A 21522-nucleotide genomic window follows, 5' to 3' on the forward strand; every position below is an offset into this window, starting at 1 on the left:
TTGAACTAGTGGCACCGAGACGAGCCATAAAATAAGATAATGGACAAAGAAATCAAGCCGATTGGGAGCACATCACCGTCGGATGAGATCATTGCGGGTTCTGACGGTCGGGAGAGGCGCTGCGTGCTGATGTAACTCCTGTTACGGATTCGGATGGAGTTTTTTAATCCATTTTTGTTTTTTTTTTTTCAGCACGATGGATGAGGCCAGCTGGCATACTGGGGGGGAGGCGGTTGTGTGTATGGTCCGCTCGACCTTGGACGCTTTGTCCCGGTCCCTTAAGGATGGGGTCCGCATGGATTTAGTTATGGCGTCCGCCGCAAAAGCACGAAGACATGTACTTGCATGGATTTTGACCATTTCGGGCGATTTGCGTTGCTTGATTAGCGTTTGCTTTCATCGAGCCCAATTGGAGAAAGCTGGGAGATTTTTTTCTCTCCCAATGTTTATTACATCTGCTTATAGGCTAGGCTAGGCTCGACTCAGCCTCAGCCCATTTATAACCAAAATTAGTTAGATCCGAGATTGGCCTGGACTTCCCGGGCTCAAGTCCGGTAGCCTTGGACATCGGTCTGCACCTTAAGCTTTTTGAATCGCCATGGAGGCAAGAGAGGGAGAGGATGCTGCGGCGGCACCGAGAGGGCAAGCCATCGATGCGGCGGCGGCGACATGGAAAGCAGACGATGACTTGGTTATTGTGATTGGCTGGATTCAGGAGTGCACTGGTGACAAAGATGGTTGAACATATGAGGCATGGCAACTGGAGACATTGTCTTCCGAGCCAAATACATCTGTGGAGAGATTTATGGAGCTGTGGATTGGGTGGCTTTTTTTTTATGGCCAACTAATTTGGAGAGTTCTTTAGATTGGTGAGAAGCTGCCTAGAACGTTTTGCGATTTATTATATTTTATTTTTTAAAAATATATTTATATTAGGGTTATATGAGTCATCCGTTATAATAAAAAAAAAAAAAAGAAGATTGTTAAAGCTTAAGCCCGTAACGAGCACTTGCCAATTATTCTATTGAATATACGGTCGTAAAAAAAGAGAGAAATAAGCAGTTTCACGTGGACCTTTTAAAGGCAAGGCTGCGGCAATCACAGCTTGTGGGTGGAAGTGAATGGAAGTGGAGACAAAGTTCGGAAGTAAAATCTCCAATGCTGACCGTGGGTGAGCAAACGAGTTTTGGTAGCGACTTTGCATGGTTAGCTTGGAAGGTGGTCACCGTCCAAAGAGCAATCTGGCTCCATTGGTTGAGCAAAAGCAAACAAACCAAGAGGAGTTGAAGAAGAGCGGAAAGGATGGTCCAATCCAAAAAGGGGAATACGGCACAACTTGAATATAGAAATTGGTGATCAGAGGATCCACAAATTATCCGGTGTCTAGTCAAGTTATCAATGATAAGAAGACGATATAGCAAGGACCTGTACGCATACCACGTCGGCAGTGCACCACGGGAACAAGCTGAGATGAGATGTACAGGGCGGCAATCCGAGATGCATGCGTGATACATAGAGCCCACAGAAACTGAGATGCATGATCGGTGTGGTGCAATGCCACGCAGTGCGTGACATAATTTCGTAATTTTAGGCGGGTAGTCAAGTTCTCAGGCAACCAACCCAAAGGAGGCTAGAGCAGAATGGCAGCTAGCACTCATTGGAGGCACCTTGGGCACTGAGGCTAGCTCATTGATTCCTACAGCAATCTGATCAGCCCAGCCCAGCGAGCCAATGCTATCTTGGTGGCATTGAGCCCCAATTGTGTTGACACAAGTTTATGGAACTTGACCTGGTTCCTGGCATTAATATTTCTCTTGACACTAGCATCTGGAACCAGGTTTCCTTACACCAATGAATTCATATCTGCTGCTCGCCCCCATTAATAGGTTGCAGGGTGGGCGGAGTGGGGGTGGTGGGTTTGTTGGTTGGTTAGGTTGATGTGATAGGTTGGTATTTGTTTCTCACAAGTTCTTGGTGAATTGTATAGGCAATACTGCAAGGTGAATTTGATTTGTCATATGTATTCACAGGAGAAATTAATGTATCAAGTAATTCATTTTATCCACCGTGTTTAAAATATTGTTTTTTGCAGACTTGGGCAAGGTCACGATCAATCATTCTATATTTCTATGTTAGTTTTTGCATGATATGTGACATGTATTAAGAAATGATCAAGTGGCTGCATGAAAGCTATCCTCCCCTAGCCTTATATTTTTATCTAATCAGTATGGTTTCTTGGCATCGTGAAGGAAAAGGTCATTCTGCTCGTCAGACAAGTTATGTACGGTTGGGGAATAAAAAACATATTGTATGCAGCTAGGTTTTGACAGGTGTATATGTGAAAGGAACCATGAATGGACGTAATCTTTGGTATGATTAGAATTTTTTTTTCTGTATTTTTTTTTAAGTTTGATGATTGTACACTCATTTTTTGCTCATGCACTATTTCTCTCTCTCTCTCTCTCTCTCTAAAAATTTTCAAACTCTTTCTAAAATAGGTATACTTAACAAAACCACTTTTAGTTTACACACGTAAAATTCTTATTGCTGGCTCGTTTCTTTGATTTTTTTTTTTGGCATGAATATTCTCATCAATATCAAATTTTACATGAGTACTCTTTAAAAAATGATATTTGCACGTATATCCTCATCAAAACTTATTTTGCTATTTTGCTTTTATTTTATTCTTATTTTTTATATGTAACCACACCATCGAATGCAGTTAAAAAATTAACGATTTCAAATTAAAGTGATTAAAATACTTCTAATGGGTAGATGCGTAAAAAGAAACATTTATAAGACAATTACGATGAAAGACAAAAAAATAATTTCAAAATTTTATTTATTTTTAATTAAAATAAATATGATTTTTATTAATAGCGTTATAAGAATCATTTTGTTAGGAATATTTGTATAAAAACAGTATTTTATTAGGATATAAAAATAAATATTACGTAAATTTAAATTTTTAGAAGGTATTCCTATAAAAAAAAACCCAAAAAAGAAATAGCATATCATCCGAAACGTTACGGCGACTAGAACGTCATAGCGCGGGCTAAGAAACAAATTTGAGTTCGCGCTCAGTGGAGCGGGATTATTGGGTTCTTAGATATCTCAGCCGTCGTCTCTCTTCCTCTCTGAGGCGGCGATCACCGGGAAAAGAGGACTGCATCCAAACGCGGCAGCTGGTTCGATCCTCAACTCCACTTCGATTTTTGTTTCAGGAAACCCTAATTTCGTCTTCCTCGAACTTTCATTTGTAATTTTCTTTTTTTTTCCTCTTTTCCCCCGAATTCTTAAGTTGTTGTTGATTCTTGTCGATATGAACCGAAATCGGTTCTCTACTTTTAGAAGGGCCCCGATCCCTACGAGTTCTTCGTTCGGAGAATGCTCAGATTTGTGTTCTCGAGGACCGCATTTCCGATTGAGGTCTGAAGGCCTTTCGATTCCTCGAATTCGTGTCATTAGCTTTCCTGATTTGGTATGAGAAACCCTAATGGGTGTGAGAATTTGTGAGTTGAGATTGCTTTCTTGCTCCTCGTTGAGAGGAGTTGCTCTTTCTCATGCATGCTTGCTGGTGCGCCCGTTCAATTATTTAGAAGTTATACGAGGAATCACGTCTCTCTCATTAGCTTTGGTGAATAATTTAAGATTCATGGCGTGAGAAGGAGTTTATTTCGCAGGTTATATGACGAAGAGAAGGTTTATATGAAGTCTTCCTTTTTGAATGTCTTAAAAAATCATTGTAATGGAAGGGAATTGAATAAATGGATATACTTGCATGGGTTCGGGGAACTGGTGACCTGTGGAGGTTTACAATATCACAATGGGATTGCTGATACAGGACTAGCTTTTTTAATAAAAAAAGTTTTGTATCCAACTGTTAGTTTACCTGTCCCAGGGAAAAGACAGGGCTTTGCAGGGGATGGATACTCTGGTTATGTTGGTATCTACTTCAATCACCATTCATGGTGCGTAGAGGGAAGTAGATCATGAGCTGAGTATAACAACAAAATTGTAATCAATTATTCTATTGTTGACCAACGAGGGTTGCTTAATAGTTAGCATAAGATCTCACAATGCTGAGCACTTGATTTGTGTTGAGGGTTGCTTGTTCTTCCTTGAAGATCTTGCATTACATTCTTTCCAAACTACATGGTTCATGGAGTAACATTTTAAGTGCTGTGTGCTAGTGCCATGCCAGTTTGGCATTGGAACGAACATCCAGTGCCATGCAATGCTAGTGTCGATGTGCATGGGCATTCGGGTGTGTCATGCCAGTCTAGTCTTGGCATTGTACGTGCCGGTCTGTCGACAGGTGCAGTTGGCACTTTGATCCTTGTTATTGGAGTATTCTAATATCCCAAGAATCTTCCAGAGTCCAGTAGCTCGTCCTCAACATTGTTTTTCTTTCTTTCTTTCTTTTTTCATAGATAATACAACTTGGAGATCTCCACGGACACCACTATATATTTTATGTTCTCCTTATGCTCTGACTTTTGACAGTGCATCTACCTAGAACCCCTGAACTCTGCCATCAGAGGCCTCTCTTTTGAAGCCTCCCTCCTAGGCTACTGTTTTTGTTGGACAATTCCTTTGCTCTGATTGCCTATATGCCCATGATCTATAACAAAGTCTATTCACTGCTCTTTATAGCTCTCATCAGATCTCTAGAAAACTGCCTGTAAATTGGAGAACCCAACTTAAAGGGAATTATGACCTACATCCTTGAAAAGCTTGTGCCACATCCCATCCTGATAATTTTTCATTTGTTACTAGCATTTATCATTCTTAGCAAAATGTTTTGGAGGTTTTAGTCCTATAGATCCAGTACTGGAAGACAAGCTACTTCTTAAACTGTTTGCATATGTTTTTATTCCTATTTACTTCTTTTGTAGCTTAGATTGTGTGCATTGTAAAGATGATCTGATGTGAGCAGGTTGCAGTCTAGGACATGACTTGCACAAAGAGATGGACTGTAACCTATACGAAGCACATGAAGCAGAAGAGAAAAGTTTATCAGGACGGGGTATTGGAGCAAAGTGCTTCAGGTAACAAGGTAAAACATCTAGATCCTCAAACCCCCATGGGAAAAAAAAGGATTTTGGTGCAAATATTTTCTAATGACTTATTTTGGTACAAAGCTAGTTAGTTTTAGGCACAATGTAAAATTTTTGTCTGTTCTGATCCTTTGGCACTACATATTTAGACAATACAGTATTATATGATTACCTTTTTTTGTGCTATTATTGGGCAATAAAAAAAACAACTGCTCCAAGCAGAATGAAATTACTTTGCTGCAGAAGAACAGAAATTTCTATGAAAATAAAATGACTTAGTTAATAACGGTGTATGAGTGAGTAGAATGACCACATACATGACTTGTGAATTGGCCAAAAAGAACAGTTGAGTTTGGGTTGTTTCAAGTGTGGTCATTGATAAATTGCAAGAAATGTAGTATGCTTTTTCTTAAGGGAGAACCATATCTGTAGTATGTACCCAACACTTCAGGTTTAAAAAGGAGAGGAATTTGTATAGGAAATCTACTCATGATTGAAATGAGGGAGTTTGAATAGGTGTATTTCGTATGGCCATTAAGATGCTTAAGCTTGAAACTTCATTAGCCTCTCTTTTCTAATTAAAACATACACTTCGAAGGTCTCACAAAGAACTATATTTTTCTTTTTATTTTTCACTTACTGCTCAATCATTCTTATCGGACAAAGCACTACAAAAGATGCTTTGCTCTCCTGTTTGAATCACATAACTTAAATTTCCTTATTGTTTTGGTTCTAAAAGATACCTGGATAAAGCCATGGAGATTTGAGAATCCTCAAACATGTGGTGAAGCTGGATTGATTAATTTGACCAATGACATATGGCCAGAGACCAGAGACTAATTATTATATTTATGGCTATCAATATATCTCGGTTAAAAATTGTGGGTTTACCGTTTGTTTATCTCTGATTATATTGGTTAATTTATCTGTTTAGTCTTGGTTCCTTATTATAATTTTGTATCAGATAGGTCAGAATTTTCCATTTTGATTGTATTCTTTACTAATCTATCTTGTTTCTGTATATGCTTAGGTAATGTTGTATGATGACAGTGAGAAACTCATAGATAGCAGGTTTTTCAAGAAAGGTGAGGTGGTTGAATGTGGCAGAACGCTGACCATGGAAGCCCATCTTGTTGATATTGGAGATCCCGAAGCAAATCACAAACCTCTTACAAATTTAAATATCAGCAGAACAGATAAGAAATTAAATGAAATGGCTGGCCTGCAGGGACAAAACGGTAGGATTATTTATTGTTTCTTCTCATTATACTCATAGACACTGAGTTCCCTTATGCAAAACTTTAGTACATTCAACATATTGATGCAGACTAGTTTAGGCTCTTACTCATGGTAAAGTGCCTTTGTTATAGAAAACAGAAAAAGCATGTTGCAGAGTAAACGACCGAATAAAGTTTTAAATGCGATAAATTGCAGCATCAGAGGTCAGAGGTTCTGCCATATTTAACTATTTGATGCATTAAAATAGGTGATTTCTGTCAAATGTTTCAGTTCTTATACTGAAGTATCTTTATCCTCAGATAACAAGAAAAACACATCGGATGGTAGACCACCGCAGAAACATTCAGTTGCCGTACCAAGAAGCATTACAGGTCAGTCTTGTGTAGCTTGTGGATATATTGCATGCAGTTGGTCAGCTATGAATTCCTTCCCAGCTCTTCTTTTCTAAATTTTTACATGCTACCTGGCTATTATGCTACTCAAGTTCCAGCTTTCTTTCTTTTCTCGTCAAGTAGAAAACAACCTTGCACTAACTAGTTCATCATGGCTTGATTTTATATTTAATTCTTCAGTAATTGCGTATTTAATCTAGCATCGTTTAATGCTTTTCCTGATCCAGTGAGCACAAAGACTGAATTTGGTAGCTCTGGAGCACCACAAACCCGTCCAAATACAACACATACACCATTAAAAGGTTAATACAACATTTTGCTTTTTATTGCCTACAATACCATTAATATCATTTTATTTATTTTCAATATTTTGCAGGTATATGTTATTTAGATTTTATGTTCTATAATTGTGATTTAGCCTTATTTACATTTTCAAGAATCAGTTTCTTTTAGTTTCCAAGCCAAGTAGAAAGCGAAGTTGGCATATGGATGCACGTATTCCCATGATTTTGCAAATGATACTACAGAAAGCGAAGTTGGCATATGGATGCACGTATTCCCATGATTTTGCAAATGATACTACAGAAAGCGAAGTTGGCATATGGATGCACGTATTCCCATGATTTTGCAAATGATACTACAGAAAGGGAAAAGGTTTTATATGGTTCCTTGCAAATATTGCGGATCTTATTTATGTCAAAAGAGGACAAGTGACAAATGAAATTATCTGCTTCTGGTAACAGGTATCATGCCTGTACCAGTTAGTGCTCGGCATGGTATGCTCTACCATATTATATCATGCCGAGTAGTCTCTCAGACTCACACCCTGCCAAGGAAAGATGCACAACATTTTATATACGTTCAGAAAAGACCAATATTCAATATGCTTATGAAACCCTTCTCGTTTGTGGTATAGACTACTTCAAAATGCCTTTTATTTTCCGGGATTTTAGTCCAACTTTATAAATATTAAGATAGATACATGCACATACTGGTTAGTGCCTGCTAAAAGATTTTTTTTTGATCATCAGTGACTTTGAAGAAAATATTTAGAGAACGATGGTTACTTTCATATTATATCTTTAAAAAGTGATAGTTGAAAAATACCTTTCTTTGAGTTCTCGAAGAAAAGAAAAGAAAAATACCTTTCTCTGTCCACATTCTATTTGTGCTTGCCGAAATGACCTCAATGTCATTTTAGCCTGTACCCTACTGCGTATGATTAATCATTACTGGAATATCCTACTTAAGTATAAGTAAGCAGTTTTGTCACTACATGAGTTGATAATGACATGTAAGGTACATATCCTATTCTGAAGCCATTCCTTTATCCTGCATTATGATATTTACACATCCATCTCTAGACCTGCTCTCCATTCACATGACAGCAAATTATTCTTTCCAAATGGTATCTCTTTGATTTGTTTAAAGTTTCTAATTTGGAATTCTTTCCCATGTCACAATTTTAAAATTTCTGGTTTTGTAGAGTATGAAGCATTTATAATTGTCATGAGTGTAGTCCCCTTTTTTTGGCAACATGTATAGAAACAGCTAAGAATGTAACCAAACAAACAAACAAAAAAGACAGGATAACAAGTGTATTTATAAGAAGGGCGAAGATAGCACATTCCTCTTGCATCAGCTTCCAGCAGCAAGGCCAATTCCGGGTGAATATGAGATCCATCAGAAATTTCAAATGTCCTCCCTGTACCAGCTAACCAATCCACAGAAGTGTTACCTTGTCTCAGAACATGATGTACAGTGAAGTTCCGAAGCGAGGATGTTAACAGGAAGATCTGTTTAAGCAAAGGAAATACTGAGGTAGAATTGGATCTCTTCTTTAACCATGGAATGACAGTCAGAAAATCTCCTTCAAGAATGAAGCAAGGATCTCCAAATTTGGAAATTACCAGCACAATAGCTTCCCAAGTTCCATGTAGTTCAGTATAGGGAACAGATGATGAGTATAGTCCTTAATAGATAAAAAAGTAAGGGAAAATTTTATTATATGACTCCTTAGGAGAAATTTTATTATATGACTCGTCGTTATATCTAATTTCCAGCAACGATCAGGTTTGACGGTAATTTTGCATTATTAGATAACCACCTAAAAAAGCTTAAAGTTTTCATAGAAGTATTTAAACTTATATGCCTTTTTTGTTCCCTTCCATGCATTTTGTTTTTTCCTACTCACCTATAATCCCGTTATTCCTATATAGAATGGAATGTCTTATATACCACACAAATTACTCAAAAGGCAAAAAGATATCATGATGGCATATTGCGACTTGCACTATGCGGTTCTCATAACAATCAGGTTAGTTGATATCTTTCAATTATCTTTACTAAAATTCTTTCAACAAGCTCACTCTTTTGCATTTAAACATTAAATAAATATTAAAATGCTCAAGGTCTATTTGTTATCTAGATTCTAGTTACAATCAGTACTAAAGGGCCCAAGTGTAGCTCATAAAGTTTTGTGCAAATTCTCATATGTCCTCAGATTTTCTTATTGGATGAAGATGGTGCAGTACTGAGCAGCAAGTTCCTCAGGTCAGCTGAAAATGTGGAAAAAGGCAACAAGATTGGGTTGTCCAACTATCTGGTTGAAGTTTGTGAGCCACTAACTTCCCTGGAAGGTACATTTTTTTTCTATATATCCACACGTGAGCTCTTGTTTTAATTGACTGTTTTTCAATAAAATCGATACAACATGCAAGAAGTTCCACTGGTTATGTTTCATGAGGAAAGGCTTGATGAAAAATGTCTGCAGATCTTTATTATTAAAGCTTTTTTCCCAGATGGTATGACTCAAATATTTCCTGATGTGCAGAAGGTCTCCATCAGGTTCCTTCAGTGCAAGTTGCATGTTCTAGCTGCTCTAATGACAGCAAATTCACAACTAATACGGAAAATCTTAGTGGCATGATGCTGCCTACTGGTTCGTTTTTCCTTACTAGATGCAACTTTTGGATGATGTCCATTATTGGATATGATTTTAGTGTTATTCATCCTGATAATCAAAGTGCTTTAATGTACAGAAGATTTACAGAAGGGTCATTCAGAGCAAGTTATAGGTTCTAGTGGCTCAAATATTGGGAAGTCTACGAGCTGTGGAAGGCTGCTAAATGATGAGCCATTGCGTGATGGTTCGTTTTGCCTTGATGCTTCTTTTTTTATTAGCAACATCTTCATTGAAATGTTACTGATTTGACATGTGGTTCAGGCATAATATTATCTATTGTTACTATCTAAGTATGCATCAGTGACCCTATCTTCGCTAGTTATAAAGGATTTGTGGTTCCTATTGGAGGAATTTGATGGTTGCATATTTGCGGTGCGAACCATTCTTTAGTTCTCTTATGGATGTGATCTCCTTGCATAAAGTTATAGTTTTTTTGGTGACTCCTGTTCCTTTTCCAGCCTGCCAAATTCTATCTATTCTTCAAAAGCCATTGCCAAAAGAGAATGTCGACCAAAGAAAGCTGCCAGTAGATCAAGCTCATTCATCACCATCTTCAGACTGCACCTTATTGGATGTACAAAGTCATACCAAGGAGCTTAGTGTGCCAGGGATGAATTTTTTGAGGGAAACTGTTGGTGACAAACATGACTATGACTCTGCTGGAGGTGCTGCTCAAACCTCTACGTCAGGAAGTCCCTTCGTAGATTTTGAAGCTTCTCAGGAAGTTCATACTTCGAGCATTATCATTGCGGCAGACATTGATAGTGAAGAGAAATTGCCATCAGATGGTTGTTCATCTACTTGCAATCAGTTATCTGGGTATGCCTTCTATATTTTCAAGTTATTATAAATTAGGATTGATGTCATGCAGTAGTGAAATATATGATTCTTGTAACTTCTGATCATCTAACATCCAAACATGTCTTAATACAGAAAACCAAATGTTTGGGTTTTCATTCCTGAAGAACTTATGCTTGTTGATCATTGAGGGAAAAGGATCGATATATTTATAACTACTTAATGTGAATATTTTGGTGGTATTGTGTGGTTTTCCTTGTGTGCCTAAACCTAGATGGTCAACTATGGTGCTGGGGCTATGTTACCTAGCTTCTTCTAAAGTTTTTTTTTTTTGACTTTTTCTTTTTCCATAGAAGCATTTTTCTGTGATCATTACCGAGCATTTTTTGCTTTAAAAATTGCAAAATTACTTTTAAGTAACACCAAACATGCCCAAAGAATATCATGAATATATTTCATTGAATTTACATTTGGTCTTTTATATTTTCCATCTATTTTCGATAATGTTTTGTTCCTGTTTCAAGGATGATGTTGCTTCTGCCTTAGACATTAGAACTGTTATGTTTTGGGTGTCTGTCCACGATGTTCAAACTCATGCGTCAATGATTTTGATACAGGCAAGTGGCACCAGAAACTTCAGCAACCATAACGGTTATGGAGTCTACTGAGAAAAGTTATGCGGGCATGACAGTTTCCACTGCAGGATCCAGAGTCTCAGATGCTAATGCTTGCACTTCGTTCAGGATGAGTCAAGGAAATGTGTCTGATAATAGTAGTGCTGATAATGATAGGAGTCCAGGACCTCCAGGTGAATATATTTAACGTTCAGTCTCCAATTCCTCTAATTTTATTCTAACAGCCAAGATCAATTTTTCTACAGGAACGAGTGGTACTGGCATCTTGGGTGTCTATAGCGTGAAATATGAAAGTACCGATCAGGTTTGAGAGTTTGAACCTTCTACATTTCTTGTTTCCTGTGACAAGTGACTTGTCTGTTTTGATGTTCGATATAAAAACAGTTCATTCTTCCAATGATTTAATAGGCATCTGCTGTAAACTTTACAAATGAGAGGAGCAAAAGAAAATAGTTTAGTTTTCTGGAGATCAGAACCTTAGAACCTGAGACATTTGAAACTGTTTTACCTGTACGGACTCAGTTCACATAATTATTTTTTGGTGCAGATCTGTACCGAGAACAAAGCAGATGGGAGGCTTGGAAGGGTCCCCTTGTTGGACGAATCAGAATCTCTAAATGCGACAACTAAGAATTCCGAGTGTCAGTGCTCGACAAGTATGTGCCTTGATGTGGACGAAGCACCTACATTTGATTTGGGTCTCTAAATAAAGGATCAGCAGTATGTTGTTGCTGCGGCTCAAAGCTTAGACATTCATCGGGCCATTCATTTGCTTTTCCCTGGCCAAGCTTGCCGTTCTGAGCAGCAGAAAAGTTAGTGCTATGGTCCATTTCTTCTATAGTCCTCATGATTTCAGTGCGTCACTGTAAACGTAAATCAAATCATGCTCACTTGCACTTGCACCGTTGCTTCAAGCCCTATGGTTAAATCCACTGGCCTCCTGATTTCGATTTCTTATAACACCCTCTCTCCTTGGAAAATAATTTCGATGTTGAAACGTGTGTACTGCTTAGCTCACGATGTTGAAATTTATGGTCCGGTGGCTATGTACCAGAGAAAGTTTGGTATATAACTCTATTAGCGCGGGTGATGTTTTGAAACTGAGTCTGAAGATTCTACCTGCGATGAAGACCGAAGAACACATATCTGGGCACTTGGAAAGTATTCTATCAGTACGGTCCGACTTCTGATTTGAATTGAATCAAGTACATATCCATGTCCGCTTATTCATCCAGCTTGCGATAATTGTGTTTGCCAACCAAGTTTCCAGATTCCAAATCAATCGACGTGCCGTAATCCGTTGTCTGTGTCCGGACTGCGGAGCTGAAGCCCATTGTTTCCTGGGTTTTACGTCAAATCGAATCATAATGGCCAAGTAATAACAAAGTGAACGCATAGATTTAATCACTCGTGGCCCTGGTTTCCCACGTTCCCCACTTGTGTCTCACTCCAACTCCCTTTGCCGGGAGACAAGAAGCAACATCTACGAACTGTCCATTTGAAAGCCGAAGTAGTAAAAATAGGCGTAGGAATGAAAAGAGAGCCGAAAGGAACGGAGAGATTTTTCCGTCAAATTTGGCTTCAGATCCTCTATCGCTTCTGGTTACCGTCATAATTATTTTGGTTCTGAAACTGCCACTATTTAGTATAAATGGCAGGCAGAAGATTCATTACTCCAGATTTCAGATTTTCTTTATTGTTTAATCTTTTTCTTCGTAAACTAAAAGGCTTAAACGGCTAGACCGGGCAAACTTGACCTACTTTCTGCACAAGGTTTGCATACAATGTATTCTGATCTTGGTGCCCAGACCTGTCACCCTTACACCATTATAGGGAGAAATCATAGGGAAACTGCTATTAATTACAGTCCAAATTTGTGGCAAAAGAAACGTAAGCTAGCCCAATAATTAACTGAATCCCAAACGAGAGATTTGTCTAGTCAATATTTTTTATGGCTCGAACCTATTATAAGGCATCCTTTTTGAGAGAAACATGGATTAATGTTTAAATAGTTTGAAAACTATAAGCCGAAACCTTCACCTAAATAGGATTGACAAATGATTAGAAGACAAGCGGAGAGGAGACATGCATATAGGCTGGAATCGTGTCAATAAAATAAACGCCCCACGTCACCTTATCTAAAGAGCCATCTCCTTTGGATTTCGGAGGAGCCGGCGGACGCGTCTCCATTACGCGGAAAAGGAAAATAAAAGCCCTGATTACGGGAAACTGAGATCGGTCAGGTTGGGTGGGTAAACGACGAGCTCCACAACTGTCCTCTTCACGTCCACATCGCCGGCAGCTAATCCGGCACCGGCGACAACAAACTCACCAGCTACGATGATCCAAAATTTTCTTCTTGTTTGTTATCTTTCTTTGGGTCTTTCTTCTCCTCCTCGTATCTCCTATAATAGCAGAGTACCCTCTTTGTTTTTTATATACAAAACTGGTGCACACCATCATGCCCTTCCAAGAAGTCTTTTTTTTGAGCAGAAAGAACAATCCAATCAAAATATTTCTACTCCTCTCTGGAAAATTTCCATGGCCGCGCAACTAAAATTCATTGATCAATCGATTGGAAATTTGCCCTCACAAATAATATAGATGAAAAAATCTGCAAAATTTAAAAAAAAAAAACAAAAAGGGATAATTTCCATAACAAAGAGAATGTTAGATCGCTATTGCGAGTGTTCTGGCGTACCTACCTGTGATTTGGATGACACGGAGAACAGCGGTGATTCTTTTGCTCACTTTTCAGCCAAGTTTGGTACAAGTTCCCACCGAGCGATTTTTTATTCAATTAACAAGAAATAGTTAACGGCGTTAAGGCGAGAAGTCCGAGGCCTTGCGATTTGCAAACATTCCAAGTGGCCTTCCGGCACGACCGCGCACTGCGATCAACTATGAGACGCGTCCGGAGCTGACACATGGTCAGAGGTACACAACGTAGCCGTACATGCAGCCAATAAGAGCGGCTGGTTTCTGGAAACCTACGTGCATCTTAATGCATCATCATAAAAATCAACGGTCATGGTTGGCTGCTTGTACGGTTATATTGGTGCGCGCAGTAGACAATAATTTCTCAACATCAGGCGGTGACTGGATCCAGAGACCCCGCACAACTTTTGTTTTTTTACCGGAAAAATATAAATCTCCAAAGTGATTTCCTTCGATTGACGGCACACGCGGTTTCCGTGTAGCAGCGCACGATTGCACCGGCGACAGATCCCTCGCGCAGTCTTGGGACACGTGGGAACCCATGTCCGTACCTCCTCCTTATCCCCTACTTTTACGTAATTAATTAATTAACGATAATAAGTAATAACTGCCCATTTATCCCCAATTTAAAAAAAGAATACCTCAAAGTTATCTAGAGGCTCGCGATTAACGCCCCGGGATTTTCATATAATTACAATCGACATCATTTTTTTTTTCTCCCTTCGTTATATTATATTTTGTACAAATAAATTTTTTTTTTTTTTTTGGGTACAACGGCTACCCTGTACTAATATGAATGCAGACCATAGAGTTGAGAGAAAAAAAAATAGAGCAACGATGAGGATGTCCAAAAGACCCTTTTCGAATGGGGAGCGATCCAATCAGAGTCTTTTTACCCATCGTTGGTTGGAGCCACGGCTATCTGTGGGGTTTATAGAGGGGACCCCAAATCGACGGGCATAGCCGAGAGAGATGGATGGGGATTAAAAAGGGACGGGTACTTGGGAATTCTCTTAGTTAGTCAGGGTCTTTTTGGATGTCTAACTTCGAAATTAGTGGAAGTGGGAGAAGGTAATATAGAATGATAAGAATTCGAAAGATAAAAAGTTTGGGGAAAAAAACGATTGGAGAGAAGAGAGAGAGAGCGAGCGCAAACTAGCGTCATTTTTTTTTTCCTCGCCTTGATTAGATTCGGTTTTAGATCTCATCTTAGAGAGTCCAGCGCTCCTGTCTCCCAGTTTCTTCGTTTATGAGGTATATCTTTTCGTCTCGATCCCGGATTGCTGAATTCTGGAGTTAAATTCGATTTGCTGTTTTCTTTTTCGAGTTCTATTCGGGGTTTTGTGAGTTGGGCTTCTGATCTGTTGTTGTTTTTTCTTTTTTTTTTTGAGGTTCCGGGTTGTGTGTTTTTCTTTTCCGGTAGGTTGTGTTTAGTTTATCGGTGGATTTGTGCGAATTTTAAATAATTTTTAAATTGTAGATGGTGCTTATCATCAGTGACTGTGTTAGGAGTTGGAGGGTTTTTTTTATTTTTATTTTTGTGTCAGAAGATTTGAGTATGTTTGACTAATTGTGACTTAAGATATTGCGTGCTTTAGATTTTTTTTTTTTTTTTTGGTCCGGCCCGAATTAGATATTTTGGATTTGTAAACATCTTTTGGGTCATAGTTATATTGATGGGGAATGCAGCCGTGGCCTCTTGGTTAAATTAATAGATTACCAGGGGAGTGTTAAAAGAACTCTGTGCCATGGTTATTTATTGCATAAGGTAGAGGTGGCGGCTGGGAAGAGTAAAGTTCTGCATTTTCCCTGTTGCGCCACTTGTTCGGTACTGGCAGTTGGCTGCTTTCTGAAGGAAGTTTTTTTTTTTTTGCCCTGCTTTGAAGAGAAAAACGGCAAGTATTGAATCATACATGGTTTTATCACCGAGGATATGGAGAAGTGGCCATTTTGGTATCTCTTGACAAATGTTGAATATACATAGAGGATTGGGGTGCATTTTATTTTTTCAGCATAGAATTTTCTTATTTCAGCTATTGTCTATAGTAATAGTGTTAGTGTGGTTAATAAATCATATACTTCTCAAGAAGGTGTAAGCATAAGCTTCCATATTTGCTAAGAAGCAGCCTTGTCCAATCAATCTAGTATTAGCAGATAGTTTTGCAGTCACTCTAATGCACCAACCAAAGAAATGGATGCATGCTTTAAATTGGCAGGCATTGTGTGTTGGTTTGTCATAGTCTTTTAAGTTCCATTTGTCTCCTTGTCAATGTGTCAGGTTTTTTCTCTTGCTGGATGCTTTGTTCTATTAATTCAGAGATGCATGGCTAAAAGAAAGCTCCATAATGGCAGAAAACTATAAAAAGGCCATATTTCATAAGAAGCTTCAAGTGCAGAAGCAATTGTATTGACCAATTCATCTTCTTTCTAACTCAAGGGTGGAACTGAAAAATTTCTATATGATGCTCAAGTTAAATTGCGTAATAATTAAAGGCACAAACTATCTTTTTTACATGTGCATGCTTGATCATACAAAATCTTAAGCAGCTAGCTTCTTGCTCAACCGACTATCTTCCTTGGTATGTCATCCATGGGCGGATCAAATGGTCGTAGTAGTCGATAAAGGTTCATTTTATGAATTTAGTATGGCTATTGCCTCCCTTATCTGACTTACTGCTGAGTCTTCAGAATGGGCCTCCTGAAAGTCAATATGTTGATGCAATTTTTTAAAATGAGTTTTTTTGGATGTCACCATAAAAAAATGCTGCATCATACAAATTGAAGGGGTTTATGGAAAGATAGTACCTTTGCAATGTGGTACTGTATCTTATCCATTACTATCATGTTTGTTCCTACTATGATGCACATGAGCAAAATTGAGTCAGGAGACTATGACTGCACTTTGAATTTCCTTACAAACTAGCATTTGTGAGGTAATAGCATTAGTCTTTGTTGTACTGAATCTTAGATATATCATGATCAAGATGATGCAATTTTTTGATGCAGCATTTTTTTTATGGTGAAAATCTTATGATCCATGTTGGAACAGATGTTGACTAATTGATATACTAGGCTATAGTCCACAAAATTGTTGCGTTATCAAATTTTAACCTTGTTACTGTTTATCAGTATTGTAATTCTTAGTGATAGAGACTTCTAAAACCAAATTCACTTCATTGCTTCTTGCTCCCTTCAATTTTCATAATTCTCTCTTACAACACTAGGTATGGCTCATCTTATCTCAACAAGCTCTAAAACTAAGTTTAGAAGAAGAGGCATGATTAAACTGAATGTTGTACTATTTCTTTCATCAGGAATATGGTTACCAAAATACATGTCCATATATAAACTTATATATACTTGCATGAGCCTGCTCCCCTGCTTCGATTTTCCAGCACAAATTCTGTCCTTTGATTGCTTTGAATAGCCTGTGTCTCAATGCTAACCTTCCAAAGAGGCCAAGGGGCTGGTCTTATACTTCATCTGCCTTATTTAATTTCATCCCATTCCTTTATTGGAATCAAATTCATTCATTTCTTTGGTGTATGTACAGTAGGACCATAATGAAGGTTAACAGTACTAATGGCAATATACAGAAATTTTATGAGAATTTCACTGTTACTTATTAATCACTTTGAATCTTGAAAATGGCTACCCATCGTCAAAAATATAGCATTCCGTGCTTGTATACTTTAACCCGATATACTAAGCTGTGCTCTATCATCCTTGCTATTGGCATGGAAACATATATAGATCTATGTTGATAATTATCTAAAGGTACACTTAGATACGTGAGGAAATCTTTTCTTCTTTAAATCTTCATTAACTGATGATGATGGTTAAACATGATTCGAACACCTAAGTTGTGTGCAAGTGCTTCTACTTCCATTATACGTCGTGATTCTCCTTGATGATGCGTTATTGTTTCTGATAAGTGCCACAAGCATACAGATAATACTCCTTATTAGCTTTTCAAACCACATCCTTGCATCAAAATAGCATTAAAGTTTTGGTTTTGTATGTGCATATCATTTGATAGAAACTGCCACTGTTGTAGGATACTAGTATGTATTGTAATGTAAATCAGTGTTGACTAATACTAGGTTGAAATGAATTATCATGTAGCCTGAAGATATGGAGTACTATATCATGATGGGCCATGTGGACCTAGTGCCCGGTGCAGGTAGTTGCCTGGTACAGTATGTGCTAGCTGGCACTAAGTAAAACCATGATGAAGTACTCTACTTGCACATATCATTCCCCTTTCTGGGCCGACATTCATATCCGTACAAATTTATGACCCAGCTGGATCAAGGTGCTAAAGCCCTTGGGCAATCATGACTGTTGACCCATAAACAACTATTTGGCGATCAAAACTTCTTATATAGCCTATGCTTAAATATAGGAGTAGTAATAAGTAATATGTAAATCTACTATATTGTACATGACCACATTTTTGAAACTGATTTTCAGTCATCTTCTTGATAATTTAGTAGTTTCTCGTTTGGGCCTAAATAGTGGCTTAGTATTCAGTTATAAATGTCGCAGACTGTCTGCCAATTCATAGTTACTTATAATTGGGTCTTGCTAGATTATATCAATGGTGAATAACACTTGTCCCTGAGACAGCTTCCATGCTGGGAGCTTTTGGTAGCTCTATTAGTTTTACTTTCTTAGCTGTTCCTTCTGTAGGCTTTTAAGGTGATGTCCTCTAAAATTTGAAATTAAAAGCTTTTTGTTTGTTTTTTTTTTAATTAAAAAAAATGTCGAAGTGTTCCTACTGCTTCAGCTTTTAAGGTTAGTTGCACCCGTGTCTCTAGAATTCTTTGATAGATTTTTTTCTTTAAATCCAAAATTGCTCATACACTCTTTTTCTTGAGAATATAATTTCACTAGCTTTGTCCTCTCTGACAAAGAATTGCTGTAACAATCTGTTTTAGAGAATGAGGGAATAATGGCAGCTGCAGAAGCAAGGGCTGCTTGGCAGCGTGCTGCAAACCGTTGCCTAGTCCAGGAGGATGCAAAGAGAGCTCCAAAGTTAGCCTGCTGCCCATCATCATCTATGCTGCAGAATGATTCAAGCAATGGCAATGTAACAAATGTGCAAGATCATTCTGCCCCCAATTTTATGCCTTTAAACTGGAATCCCGTAAATTCTAATCTTCCATCGGACACAAAATGGTGGCTTCAGCTGCAACCCAACTTTGGTTACCAAAAGGACTACATATGCGAACAACTGAATTTCTTAGAAGATCAACATGATGAGAAGAGTGTAGAAACTACAGTCCCAACATCTAAGTTTATTGAAGAGTCGTTGCCAGGTGAATCAATGGACATTGATCTTAAAAAGAGCGAATGCTCTCTGGAGTCTCCATGGATTGTATCTACAGCTTTTATGAAACACAGTTCTGAATCTGGAGTTGAAGAGATGAAGACGGTAACCAGTTGCCTGCAGCAACCATTAAAGCGTAAAGTAGATATGAGTGATTATCTTTACAGGGATGAGGAGCTGCTGGATTGGAAGCCAGTTGATCGGTTGGGTTCAAAGAAACAAGAGAAGGTTTCTTCAGACGTTAATACACCATGGGCAGGAGGTAACAAGAGTGAGCCCTGGTGGCGGATATCTGACAAAGATGAGTTGGCTTTGTTTGTTGCCCAAAAATCACAGCAGCATATTGAGAACTGTGATCTTCCCAGGCCTACCCAGACAGTGCATATTAGTGGGGATCCATTTCCTTGTCTTGAGAATTTAGACAGCAACGGGATATTTGCATCAACATCAGGTCAAAAGTTGCATGCTGATTATGCACAAAATAGTTCTTCTTCTGGGAGTGCGGATGATAATAATTGGTCTCCTAATGGAGGCTATTCGCTGCACGATACTGCAAAACCGTACAGGTATTGCTTGTATGCATCTTCAAGGAAACAGCACATGCTTATTTCTTATTTCTTATTTCTTATTTTTCAAAAGGAAGGAGCATCTAATTTAGATTTAGCTTTTGTTTAGTATGATCAGATTGCCACATGCAATTGATAAGCAAGAAATTTCTTGTGTTTTGCTTTAATATATCTGTATCTACATATGTAGGTAGAAGAAGATGGCTCTTGTCTATCTTCAGTTTGCTCGCCAAGGACTGGCAAGATGAGAGCATGAGAACGAACTTAGATAAATTCTAGTTTATAAGTAGATTCTTGCATATCCTGTTACTGAGAGAAATTCAAATGTATGGTTTCATTGAATATTACATCTTGATTCATTTCATACGACATATGCTATTTTTCGCTGTGCAGCATAAAAGATAACTGTTAGGCCTTTGCAATCATAGTTGTCAAGTTTCTTGGCCAAGCTATGATTGTCTGCTAAACAAAATATATGTTGTTTACAGATAGGTGCATACTTCCATCCTTTGTTGGTTTTCAATCTCTTATCTATATGAAGCATACATGGAATCTTTGACTAACTGTTAATTAATCTTCTTCTGAATTCTGTAATTAAAAATTTTGTTTATCAGATTAATTAACAGAGTGCTGCTTGATCTAAAGATTTGATATGTACTGTCTGTTCAGATTCCCTGCAATAACTGGTGGTCGAATAATTAGATATACTTTTGGTTCACATTATTTATTCCATTCTTTCAGGATTCATGATAATTTGTAAACTTGATGAGATTAACTTGTAAGCTTTTATTGACTGACTAATTATCTATATAAATCATAGCAGTTTTGGTACTTCTACAAGACATGTGACTTTTTCCCATTGAGAAAATCTTTTATATGTGTCTGTATGTCCTCCAACAGTTTTCTCTTGTACAGAGACGTACTTAAATAAACCTGTTCTTCTAACCAATCAATCTTCTTCCCTTCTCTGTTATTGCTTATATATGCATTATGCTTGATGCCATGATGCTATGCAGTGGCAACCAAGGTTATTGTACAACTAAAAATGATTCACCAGAAAGCAACCAGATACCAGAAGGTGACCCAAGCCGGGCTCAGCTGTTGGAAGCACTCTGCCATTCACAAACCCGCGCAAGGAAAGCTGAAATGGCAGCCCAAAAAGCTTATAATGAGAAGAACCACATCATCAAGCTACTGTTTAGACAAGCTTCTCATCTATTTGCATGCAAGCAGTGGATACACATGTTGCAGTTAGAGAGCTTATGTCTCCAGCTTAAGATGAAAGACCATCAGATCTCAACACTCTTCCCTGTCCTGCCATGGATGCCATTGAAGGGGACACCTTCAAGCAAAGATAGGAACACAAGGAGGAAAGGTAGGAAGCAGGAGACGTATAATATCTGCAAGTATGTGGTTGTCTTTGCATTTGGACTGGGTTTGGCTGGTGCAGGTTTGCTCTTGGGATGGACCATGGGCTGGTTGCTACCTACTCCGTAGATTGCCTCGCTGTTTAAAACTGGTAACCAAGAATTTCAAATCCATGCATGCCGGGTTTGTATTGTTGCAGTTGAGCAATTGCATCGAGGCTAATATTTATGGGGGTAGTGCGAAAGAGTTGGGGTTCAAAGCATGCCATGCGGTTGTTCATGTTATGTGTTTATTGGCTCAAGGGTATCATCTGTTAATGTACATAAGCAGTACCTAGTGTACATATGTGTTGGGACCTAGATGGTTTCACTTGTGTAATGATATACATGCAAGATGATGAAACTTTGGTCAAGCAGGCAATGAAATGTATTTTTTAACACCTTTGGTGA

The 21522-nt window shown here is 38.2% G+C and overlaps 2 protein-coding genes across 4 annotated transcripts; both read left to right on the plus strand.

The window, feature by feature from the left end:
• Positions 1–3061: 3061 nt before the first annotated feature.
• On the plus strand, positions 3062–12090 carry LOC103721443. 3 transcript variants are annotated; one of them, XM_017846116.3, is made up of 14 exons: positions 3062–3188; positions 4940–5059; positions 6091–6298; positions 6431–6502; positions 6599–6670; positions 6919–6993; positions 8911–9008; positions 9195–9330; positions 9525–9632; positions 9733–9840; positions 10115–10475; positions 11072–11262; positions 11335–11393; positions 11637–12090. In XM_017846116.3, the coding sequence occupies exons 2-14, from the start codon at positions 4955–4957 to the stop codon at positions 11793–11795; spliced, it is 1752 nt and encodes a 583-aa protein (XP_017701605.2). In that variant the 5' UTR covers positions 3062–3188; positions 4940–4954; the 3' UTR covers positions 11796–12090. The 3 variants fall into 3 exon arrangements, with proteins under 3 accessions (XP_017701605.2, XP_038987153.1, XP_038987152.1); XM_039131225.1 differs by having other exon boundaries at positions 9736–9840; XM_039131224.1 differs by having other exon boundaries at positions 9528–9632.
• A 2682-nt stretch (positions 12091–14772) lies between these two features.
• Positions 14773–21522, plus strand: LOC103719022. Its single transcript, XM_017846355.3, has 3 exons — positions 14773–15061; positions 18748–19705; positions 20722–21522. The coding sequence occupies exons 2-3, from the start codon at positions 18762–18764 to the stop codon at positions 21200–21202; spliced, it is 1425 nt and encodes a 474-aa protein (XP_017701844.2). The 5' UTR covers positions 14773–15061; positions 18748–18761; the 3' UTR covers positions 21203–21522.

Source organism: Phoenix dactylifera, chromosome 11, assembly GCF_009389715.1.
Source record: "Phoenix dactylifera cultivar Barhee BC4 chromosome 11, palm_55x_up_171113_PBpolish2nd_filt_p, whole genome shotgun sequence".
Taxonomy (NCBI): Eukaryota; Viridiplantae; Streptophyta; class Magnoliopsida; order Arecales; family Arecaceae; genus Phoenix; species Phoenix dactylifera.

What these genes read in the sequence shown, in the direction of transcription:
- LOC103719022 (XM_017846355.3), top strand. Translation starts at nt 18,762, where the DNA reads ATGGCAGCTGCAGAAGCAAGGGCTGCTTGGCAGCGTGCTGCAAACCGT. An exon ending in GATACTGCAAAACCGTACAG is followed by an intron (nt 19,706 to 20,721) that starts GTATTGCTTGTA and finishes GATGCTATGCAG; the next exon opens with TGGCAACCAAGGTTATTGTA.
- LOC103721443 (XM_017846116.3), top strand. Translation starts at nt 4,955, where the DNA reads ATGACTTGCACAAAGAGATGGACTGTAACCTATACGAAGCACATGAAG. An exon ending in CGTACCAAGAAGCATTACAG is followed by an intron (nt 6,671 to 6,918) that starts GTCAGTCTTGTG and finishes TTCCTGATCCAG; the next exon opens with TGAGCACAAAGACTGAATTT. An exon ending in TGATGAGCCATTGCGTGATG is followed by an intron (nt 9,841 to 10,114) that starts GTTCGTTTTGCC and finishes TTCCTTTTCCAG; the next exon opens with CCTGCCAAATTCTATCTATT.